Source organism: Bison bison, unplaced genomic scaffold (genome assembly GCF_000754665.1).
Source record: "Bison bison bison isolate TAMUID 2011002044 unplaced genomic scaffold, Bison_UMD1.0 scf7180017864134, whole genome shotgun sequence".
Lineage (NCBI taxonomy): Eukaryota > Metazoa > Chordata > Mammalia > Artiodactyla > Bovidae > Bison > Bison bison.
This window is the reverse complement of record NW_011494706.1, coordinates 4517724-4529134: the sequence shown is the minus strand read 5'-3', so window position 1 is coordinate 4529134 and position 11411 is coordinate 4517724. Positions and strand designations below refer to the sequence as shown.

The 11411-nt window shown below is 34.1% G+C and overlaps 1 protein-coding gene across 7 annotated transcripts in view; it reads left to right on the top strand.

Annotated features, from left to right (window-relative positions):
- Window positions 1–11411, top strand: part of PPP1R9A (protein phosphatase 1, regulatory subunit 9A) — a 350761-nt gene that overhangs the window by 246106 nt on the left and 93244 nt on the right. For 5 of the 7 annotated variants that reach the window (XM_010839754.1, XM_010839753.1, XM_010839755.1 and 2 more), the window contains exons 6-7: window positions 1025–1160; window positions 6390–6455. In XM_010839754.1, coding sequence (XP_010838056.1) covers window positions 1025–1160; window positions 6390–6455 — 202 coding nt within the window. The remainder of the gene's footprint in view (window positions 1–1024; window positions 1161–6389; window positions 6456–11411) is intronic. The other 2 variants (XM_010839757.1, XM_010839756.1) reach the window with 1 other exon arrangement.

The window sequence follows — 11411 nt, the reverse complement described above, 5'->3', positions numbered from 1 at the left end:
AGGATCTAATCTTACTGCATTGTGGTCAGAAAAAATGCTTGGGATGATTTCTATTTTTTTGAATTTACCAAGGCTAGCTTTATGGCCCAGGATGTGATCTATCCTGGAGAAGGTTCCATGTGCGCTTGAGAAAAAGGTGAAATTCATTGTTTTGGGATGAAATGTCCTATAGATATCAATTAGGTCTAACTGGTCTATTGTATCATAAAATAAAATTAAAAAAAAAAAGATTTAAATTGGCAGATGCTAGAATAGTCTTGGACAAGAAGAAAATCCTATATATGAAACAATTATGACTTTTAATTTTTCCTCTCTGCAAACAGTGATTAATTGCAAAGTGGGAAATATTTTCCAGTAAATAACTCACGTATTTGGACATGTTTGGATGAGGGGTGACCAAAAAAAACCATATAACTTTACTTGAAGAGAAAGGTAAAAACATTTATTTAAAGTCTTTTGTGAAATAAAAAAAGTCTTTTGTGAAAGTGATTAATTCATTAAAATTAGGAGAGATGTATTAGAGAAAAACTTTAGAAAGGAAAAGGACGAAAATTATATTGTGATTTTAAAAGTTTGGAAGACAAAGAACATAGCAAAAAGGAATTGAATAGAGTTAATTTTTAATAAAATTTAATTGAATAAAAAATAAATAAAGAGAATGTAACTGTGGAAATGATTCTAAAGTTCAGTGTTACAGAAAATTACGACCTTGCTTTCATTTTGTAGGGCATCAAAAATGTGTAAAGTACTGGAGGATGGATTACATCTGTTTTGTCTTCTCCTAAAGTAATAATTTTTGTGCTTCTTTACTTTTCCTCTTTTCCTTTGGTCTGTGGCTGCAAAAATCACTTTAATTGCTCAGCTAACCTTTCCTTCTACCCAAGCATACCTTTAAAAAAACAGGTAATATTATTTTTTTGAGGCTTGATATACTCTGATGAAATGTGAAGCTTATTTACTTTGCTTAGCATTCCTTTTTTGCTGGAGAGCCTGACTATACCAGTTCTCTTTAACTTTCATGTAGATTTGTTATTGGGCGAGAAAAACCTGGACAAGTGAGTGAGGTTGCCCAGTTGATAAGCCAGACGCTGGAACAAGAAAGGCGCCAGAGAGAGCTGCTTGAACAGCACTATGCCCAGTACGATGCTGACGACGATGAGGTGAGTTGCGCTTGCAAACATTCTTCTTCCTTCATTTCTTCTTACTACATCCCTACTCGATAAAACTCTCTTCACCATATAACAGTAAGACAGATCTTTGCAGTTTTTCAAGGAGAATGTGTCAACCTCATCCTCACAGAAAGGAAATATTGCTTGTGTTTGTGATTAGCTTATCAATCAATTAATGGTATCATATTTAAAGTATGAAGTCTTCTGGATCAAATAAGCCCTCTTTTACCATTATTAAGATACATTCATTGAAACAAAAAAAGAGTAAATATACCAAAATATAAATACTAGCTATCTTGGATTTTTCTCTCTCTGCTTTGTATTTTTCAATTTTTTTCCAAATTTTCTACAGTAAGTATGTAACAGGGAACACTTTTTCAAAAAATCAGTAATCATTTTGAATGAAAAGACATACATACATATACAAACATACACAGAAAAAGTACTGAAAATTGGTGAGTTTTTTAGAATTTTTTCCCCCCAGGAAGAGAAAGTTCTTTGGATCTGCTCACTATGATTTGTGCTCACATAATGCAGAACAAAGCTTTTCCACCAGCACATATTCCATAGAGTAGATCCATATTGGAGTAATTTTGCATCCTGCTCTCTGTAAAAGATCAAGCAAATGAATAGAAGCTAACCCCCAAGTGAAAACGACTCTCCGGAACCCTTGTGTGTCGTAATATAATACAGATGCTGGTCTATTTCTAATGTGAGTGCCAAATGTACATTGATATAATGGGACAACATACTTTTTTATAAACATGTTAAACATGCATATGTTTCACATTGACATGTCAAAGGATCAATCAACAATGTAGCTGCAGTGTTTCATGCTCCATAAACATAGTGAATATTCAGGTAAAATAGATATTCTTTGTTATACCAGCTGGTAGAAGGACAGTGCAACTTCATATGTTCAACCTCTACTCATCTGATATATTATTTTTCCAGAACTTTTTTGGTTTCTATCAAGGACCTAGTAAAGATTAATAAAGAGACATTCAAATATTTTTCATGTATTTTTAGTGTGGAATGTTTTAACCCAAATGTATATTCATTTTTCATTTGCTTGTAGTATAATGAGGATGTATGCTCTCTTTATTATAGTAGAAAATTTTTTCAGTGGTGCTTCAGTCAACTATTGATCTAAGAATAAACATCAGACTATTCTTCATGTGAGTGAATTAGTTTCTTAAAATTCTATTTAATTGATTTAGTTTTTCACTTTCAGAATTCATTTTAAATGGCAAGTATTTTTTTGAAACAAAAACAGTGATTTCCTCAAATGTTTGAACTTTCATCTTCCCAATTTTTCAGTTCTCTGCACAAGTATCTTGTGTTTTATCAGAGACGCTGATTTGCTTTGGCTGCAAGCCTGAATTAGGATCATTGCAGATTTGGCTGTTACCTGCTCACTCTGTTAGAAAAAATTTGGACTGAAGTTCAGGGGAGTACGGGTGACATCAAGTGGTGGAAGGTGAGGAGGCCAAATTTTCCAGTCGCTGAATCTCAGTGTCTTTGCTTAAAAGTACAGGGCCAGTTCCTTATATTCCATAAAGCATGAGGAATAAAGCATCAGGTCTAACAAGGAAAGAGGGAAAAATCAGATATTTCTTTAATTAAGGCTTCCCAACTGAACATTTTAGATCACATACTACATATTTTCTCCAGTTATTTTGAGGAATAGATCACATTCATCTGCCAAAGCTTTCAACCTAAAGTTTTGTGTGTTTTTTTTTAGTGTAAGATTTTCTCTAATAATTTGAATAAATGCATAAGGAATATTTGTCATTCAGTGTTTATACTTAGAAATATACCATATGGATTTTGTTTATTTGTTTGTATGCCTGTTCGAGGGGACTTCCCTGGTGGCTCAGCGGTAAAGAATCTGCCTGCAATACAGGAGACCAGAGTTTGATCCCTGGGTTGGGAAGATCTCCTGAAGGAGGGTATGGCAACCCACTCCAGTTTTCCTGCCTAGAGAATCCCATGAACAGAGGAGCCTGGTGGGCTACCGTCCATAGGGTCACACAGAGTTGGAAATGACTGAAGCGATTTAGCAGCAGCAGCATGCCTGTTCTTAAAAGGAAAGCAGAGTGGATTGTCACCTGAGCAGATATTCTCAGGGGCAAGGAGGGTAAATAAATATTCAGTGCCAGGCATTCTGCCGGGTGCCTTTCCTACATGATTTCAGATAATCTTTATAACAAGCAGAAGAGAATCTTCCCCCACCCCCTTTTCCTAAAGATGTAATAATTGAGGCTTTTTCTAGTGGTATAGCTAGTGGCTGCCAGATTTAGAATGGGAAAAGAGTCCTTCTGGCTCCGAAGCCTGGACTCTTTGCAACACACTGCTGATTTTGAATGGAGTAGACAGATGTGTCTGTCTGTATCTAGGCACACACAGAGTAACTGGGACACAAGAGATGCTGGAAGGATTCCCGTTTTGGGTAATGAAGTTTCTTGTAACACCTAGGTTCTGGAATTCTTTGTTCTATAAATTCCTATTAATAGGGAGATTGAAGAGTTATTTTACTATAGGTAAATACTTAATCCAGAAGTAGCCTGTGAAGCTAGGGCTTAAAGGGAAGAATAGCTGAGTATACAACTATTCTAAAAAAAATCGGAGTTTAGTTTTAGGTTAAGCTTTTTCTTCTGCCTGCAAGTTGTTGAAATAGAAAGCAGGTGTTTGCTACACCAAGTAACCTTCACTTTATTGAAAAGGTCAAGGAGCTCTTTCTCATTGTTTGTTTCTCTCTCATGTTCCTTTTGGACGTATCCCTCTCCCTTTCTTGTGCCTGCCTCACCAAAGCATGCCCAGCTAAAACCAACCAACACACATAATTGTCTGTGTGTTGGAGAGATGAAAGGTCTGCAAATAGTGAAAACCCACTGTTGTGTAAACATGTCAATTTATTTACTTGATTTAGACTTATTTTTATTAATGTTTCCAAGTGTTTTTAAATTGATTGATTTGAGTGTTATGTCCTTATTTTTTATTTATTCTCTCTCTGTGTTAATGAAAAGTAAAATACATAATGAAAATAACCAATATTGGTTATCCAATGGGCGATTTGGATGGTCCTTGAATAATTTATTAATTTCATATGTAGTTGAATAATTTATTGATTTACATAGCCTTGTTAACCCTGAGTTGCGTAATCAATCACTTGGTTTCTCATTTTTCTTACCATTTATAGAATTATCTTGTGATTTCAAAGTTAGAATCATTTTTATTTGATAATATCCCCCATGACATTCCCTAGGCCAGCCAGGAAAACCTCAAATTAAATGCAGAACGACCAGGTTCATCCAGTTAATTTCCAGAGCCAGCACTTAGATCAGCATTGTCTACTGCTGCTGCTGCTAAGTTGCTTCAGTCGTGTCCGACTCTGTGCGACCCCATGGACTGCAGCCCACCAGGCTCCTCCGTCCATGGGATTTTCCAGGCAAGGGTACTGGAATGGGGTGCCATTTCCTTCTCCGATTGTCTGCTGAAGAAAAGATAACTCTGGTTTTGGTCACATAACCCAGGGTTGATTCTAACTTGGAACCTGTCACATTGACAGAGGGGAGTTGGTTGCTTGAATTGCCTATAAGGAAAACATTGCACTGTGAGGAAATATATCCTGAAAATGTAAAAGAACAGTGGGCATCTTATCAGAACCTTATTGAGGATTAAGAATGTTTTACCATGTATTGTGTGTGATTATATGTATCTGTTTTAATAGTTTAATAAATTATAAGTCATACTCCAGTAGAATTTAAAATATACAGATAATCCCAAAACTTCATTTAAATTTCTGAATTTTCTGTTTTTTTCCTTCAAATATTTAAACTGGAAGAATTTAAAATAAGCAAATGCCCAACTCAATTTGAATTGGATTCCTGTTTCTGTTCATTCTCTGTTAAACATTCTGATTTTTTTTTAAGTTAAAATGGCTCTGCCTAACAGCTGAAAATTAAAAGAAAGGATACTTTAAAGAAGAGGGAGATGTAAATCTGAACTACTGAAAAATTTTAAATGTAGATCTGAGTGTATCTGTGATAAGGCATTGTACTTCTGGATTTATAAAATTATCGTTCATTTATTTTTCTTTCTTTCTTCTCCCCCCGCCCCCCAAAAAAAAACCCAATCTGAAAGGTAAGCATGGAGGATTTCAGTAAACCCCTCAGACAGTCAGCACTATCCCATGAAATCCTAAGGTTATAGTAAATTTTTCAACTAGATTTTATTTTCAGTAACAAATTTAATTTCCATTCATATGCCACAGCTATCAGTGTTTACCTTTTAAGGCACGATGATGTAATTCTGGCATATGTTTTGTGTCACATGAGTCACGTATTTGTATTTTGGGAATTCGTTTCTATCAAAAAGAGCAAAATGTAATGCGAAACCCTGTGGGCTTAGGTTGGAAATGAAGTGTGAACCAGTACTGTACCACTTTTTAAAATTAGGACGTATGTAATGGTTGTTCACATTAAAATGAGTTATTTTACGTACACTTTTAAAATTATATGATTATTTTGCTTTTGCTTCTTTCAATATTAAGATATAATATTTATTAGACTTTGAAGTCTTAGATTATAGATGACATTTCAAAGCCTTTTTGTGTGGTAGTTTGTAACAAGATTAATTATCACTCCAGAAACCGAGGCTCCTTCTCTTAAAATATAATTTAATCTTTCTTTCATAATTTGTTTTTATTACTAGAAATTATTGTTACAACTACATCATGACAGCATTAGTTTATTTTTTTAGAATCTTTTAAAGTATTGAATACAATTTAGAGCAGCTGCCTACATGGATAAGCATTTTTATTGCTTGTGTTAATATGTAATAATTAGAAACAGAAATATAATGCAAGTTATGGTTTGCATAAGAGTTAAAGGTTTACAAAAATGTAATTTTTATGTGAAAAAGCATTAAAGGGATAACATTACATTTGACTTACTCTATTTGCTGTTCCTGTTTGGAAGCAGGTTGTGTTGTACAAACAAGAGATTGCAGTTACTGTGGATGGCCTTTCAATAATATGAACTGGCTTTATAACTGGTTACATGGTTGAAAAACTAAGAGTTTGGGGGTATTCCCTTAGTTTGAAAGTTTATGTTACACTAAGCACTGGAACTTCAGTGGTCTTCCTTCCTTTGTATTACGCTGCTGTCTCTAGTGGAGGGAAACGCGTGTTTTAATTTTTGTTGTCAACCATTTTAGAACACTGTGGCTGAATTGCAAGGAGTGTCTGGCAACTGCAATAACAATAACAACTATTTCGTAAAGGTTTGTTTTTTGGTGGAAAATAATGCTTATCTTTACCTTCCTGCTTCATGTGTGAAATTAAAAATTCTATGTGTCTTATTAACTAGCTCTGTGCTCAGAAGAACTTCTCTAGAACCAAGTGTTTTGTATGTTGAATAACAATTTGAAAATAATCACTCAAAAACTAGTATTTAATTCTGAAACATAGCACACAATGTAGTCACAGGGTCTGCAGTTTGGACTCACTTCCTAATATTTCACCATGGATGTTTTTAACACCTAACATTTTAAATATTTTGTAATTCATATTAAGGAGAAGAAAAAGATAACTAACAATAGAGCTGTATGGTATTTATAAACTACAATATACACAGCAATTTAAATATATTGTCTTTAAATTCAGTGATTATTTTTATAAAAGGATCATTTGATAAAGGTCTTAATTTTTAAAAGAACTAAATGCATATATCTTTCAATTATAGTAGTACTTATTTACATGACATATTGTAGGCATACTAAAATGTATAAAAATATTTTATACTTTAAATAATAAAATAATTCTCACTATCTTTAGCTGCTAGTAACAGTGATAGAATAACTTAGAAATGGAAAGTCAGGTGTATTGAAAATTGAATTAGTTCTAATGAGGTGGATGAAACGGGAGCCTATTATACAGAGTGAAGTAAGCCAGAAAGAAAAATACCAATACAGTATACTAACGCATATATATGGAATTTAAAAAGATGGTAACGATAACCCTATATGTCAGACGGCAAAAGAGACCCAGATGTATAGAACAGTCTTTTGGACTCTGTGGGAGAGGGCGAGGGTGGGATGATTTGGAGAATGACATTGAAACATGTACATTATCACATGTGAAATGAATCACCAGTCCAGGTTCGATGCATGATACAGGGTGCTCAGGGCCGGTGCACTGGGATGACCCAGAGGGATGGGATGGGGAGGGAGGTGGGAGGAGCATTCAGGATGGGGAACACACACACACACAAAAGACAAAATAAATAAATAAAAGGGAGATTGCTTTATGGTGATTAGAGGAGCCAGAAAAATAGAAGAAACACAAAACCTTTCAACTTGTATGCAGACTCCAATTTGACTGGACTTTTAAAATTATTATATTTAATCATACCCTTTGGCTTATGATCCCAGATCCCTACTGGTGGTTATTGTCATTGAAATCCAGAATCATAAGGTACTTGGAAGACATTGTTAAAGATTGTGTTCATTTTTGGTCTTACCTAAGCAATGCACACATGTGCACACAAGCACACACACACTCAAACACACTATACTCAAGAGGCGGCATACTGCTCTACTTAAAAGGTCCTCTCTAGTAATATTATTTGTATGTAGAAACATTATTATTTATAACATTGAGCAGAGACAGGAAGATGTAGCATGTGAAGGGAAATTAGAAGTTAGAACAGAAAACTTTGTCTAAATAATGCCATCTTTTTGTATCTCATCTTTGGGGTTTATTTTTGTTTATTATAATTCAAGTGATTGGAATATGTTTTCTTATTTTCTTTCCAACTACCACATTGTGATATGAATTCATGAGCCAGATACAAAATATCAGGTAAAATTTAAATTAAATTTAAATTAAATTTATCTCAGATTACAGACTCTATACTTTCTAGAAACCATTCTAGAACAATTCAGTGATGAATTGCAGAGTTAGCAATGTTACACAAATGCCATAAAAACAAACACAAATGACAGCATTTTTCCAACTTTAAAAACATTTATGAGTTGAATTTAATTTTTTACCAAAAAGTTCTAAAATGCTAAAATGCACAGTGAGAGTTGGGCCTTATTATCCTGGGAAACTAACTTTCCAGTGGGCCATAGGGATCCTGTGGTTCCCCATGCTTTTGCGTCTCCTGTTTTCTCTACCTTGAATGCCATTCGCTACACTCTTTGTTGCTCTTGTTAATCCTGTTCACCTTTCAGGACTCTGTTTAGGTTTCATCCATTCCTCCAAAAACTTTCCTGGGCTCTCTCAGCTGGGCTGAGGGCCGGTTTTTATTCGGTCAGCAGCACCTTGTGTAGCTTTCTCTGCCACTTTTTATCTACCACTCGTTTGTAATCTCTTCAATGGCAGCTTTCAAATAGCTGCTTGACTTGTAATACTTGGAGGGATGAGCGCAACACTGGGCAGTTAGAGGAAGCCAAGACATTGAATCAAATTGAATCACTCAAATGATATTAAGATAAAGAGTGGAGACAAGAGTTAAATGAGAAGAATGACGTTTAGTTAGGAGCATAATCTGAAATAGTGAAGGAAAAATGGCATAGAATACAGGGATAAAAGAATCTAGGAATAGATTGGAGACTGAAGTTAGGGAAAGGACTTAAAGGAATAAGCTGTACTTGTCTTTGGCACTTTGAGGGTTAGCACCTTTCTGTGGGCTTTTTCTATCACATTTTAATTGTTTTGAGAGACTATGAATTTACAAGAAGACCTTATCTTTATCACATTGCACCAAAATCTTCTGCATGTAAAGCCAAGAAAAAAAAATATTAATGCATATTTCATTCCTTGAAAACCTTTGGGACCTTGGAAATAGCAGCCTGGTAACTCATACTGACATAACTGCTTTTAGTCATAACTGAATAAACATGTAGTAGGCACAGAATAGTCGAAATGGCCTAAGTGATACCAAGATCTATACTGCATAGATCTTCTCCTGCCCATTGTATGAACTAAGAAATATCCTTCAATCATAGAAATCATTCCTGATACCAGGAATATAGTCAAACCTTTAGAGTGTGAAATGTATATAATGAGGTATATGGCCTTGGTACCAACACCAAATAATGATGAAAAAGATTTGTAAGTTATTCCTATTCAAAAGAATAAGAAGTTCTTCCCTACTCAAAATAATACAAAAAATCCTAAACAAAATAGTAGCAAACCATATTCAATAACATAAAAAAGATATCATGGCCAAGTTGAGTTTAGCCAATAATGCAAGTATGGTTTAACACTGGAAAATCAGTCACTATTGCATCTGACATTGTACTGAAAGGCATAAAGAAATAATTAAAGAAAGAAATTAGAAAGAAAGAAATAAGAGTTATCATTACCAAGAGTTATCATAAGAGTTATTATTACCAAGTGATTGTCTGTCTGGAAAATCTCAAATATATATACAGAGAATACATTACAGATAGAAATAATATATGATTTCAGTGAATTTGCTGGATACAGAATTAATATAAAATATAACATCTATTTCAGTGTATCTATATAAAGAAAATAATTTATAAGCTATTTACCTTGTTAAAGGCAAGAACATGCCTAACAAAAGATAAGTATGACCTTCATGGAGAAAAATACATTCTATTGAACTTTATTAAAGAAAGCTTGTATAGAAAGACAAAAAAAAAAAAACTCTTGTTCGTGGATTAGGAGACTCAATAGCTTAATTCAGTCAATTTTCTATAAGTTAATTTATATATTCAATATGATTGAAATAAAAATGATTCTAAGGAATTTTTAGATGGAATTTGATAACCTGATGCTCAAATATATATATGAAAGAATAATGCATCAGAAATAACCATGATATTTCACATGGTATTTATTATTAAGAGATATTTATTATATTATATTAAGAGATATTTATTATTAAACTGTAGCAAGTTAGAACCTAGGACAAAAGAATGGATAAGTCGGTCAGTTAGCTGAGAAACAGACCCTCCCACATAGAAAATTTGTTTGTGACACAGATAACATTCTAATGAGTTGAGAAATATTAGGCTTTTCAATGAAGGGTAAATGGTAAAATTGCAATCCTCATCTTAACCTGAGCTCAAAGTTCATTCCAGATGAATTATTACTCAAATGTGAAAAGAAAAGCTGTAAAATTTAGGATTCAGTATAGAAGAATATCTTTATGACTTCAGTGTAAGAAATGGTTCCTTACATGAGACACTTAACAAATCCATAAAGGAAACAATTGAGAAAATTGAGTGCATTAAGATTAAGAACTTCTACTTATCAAAAGATTACTTCTGTGAAAACAGACATACCAGAAGCTTGAAGAAAATATTTGAAAAAATAAAAAACTGAAAGAAACCTATATAAAAAGTCCTCTGTGAGCCAACGAGAGAAGTCTACATATAGACCATTGACTTAAATAGTCATACTGTAGGAAAAGAGAAATCTGAGTGGCCAATGAGCACATGAAAAGATGCTGAAACATATTAGGAATCAAAATGTAAAAATTAAAAACCAAAATGAAATACTATTTTCCATCTATTAAATTGATTTAAATTGGATATTTTAAGTTTTGGTGGGAATATGAACTAAAAGGAACTCTTCTCTGTATAAATATAAATTGGCCAATTCACTTTGAAAAATGATTCGGTATTATCTAGTGAAGTTGACCCAACAATTATATTTCTTAAAAAAACACCTTAGTAAAATTCTAAATTCATGAGATGTTGCTGTTGTTGTTCAGTCACTCAGTCATGTTTGACTTTTGTGACCCCATGAACTGTAGCACACCAGGCCTCCTTGTCCTTCACTGTCTCCCTGAGATTGCTCAAACTCATGTCCATTGAATCCATGATACCATCCAACCATCTCATCCTCTGTCGTTCCCTTCTCCTGCCTTCAGTCTTTCCCAGCTCAGGGTCTTTTCCAGTGAGTCAGCTCTTCCAGTGAGTCTTTTGCATCACGTGTCCAAAGAATTGGAGCTTCAGCTTCAGCATCAGTCCTTCCAATGAATATTCAGGGATGACTTTTTTAGAATTGACTGGTTTGATCTCCTTGCTGTGCAAGGGACTCTCAAGGGTCTTTTCCAGCACCACAGTTTGAAAGCATCAATTCTTCAGTGTTCAGCCTTCTTTATGGTCCAACTCTCACATCCATACATGACCACTGGAAAAACCATTGCCTTGACTAGACGGACCTTTGTTGGCAAAGTAAGGTCTCTGCTTTTTAAT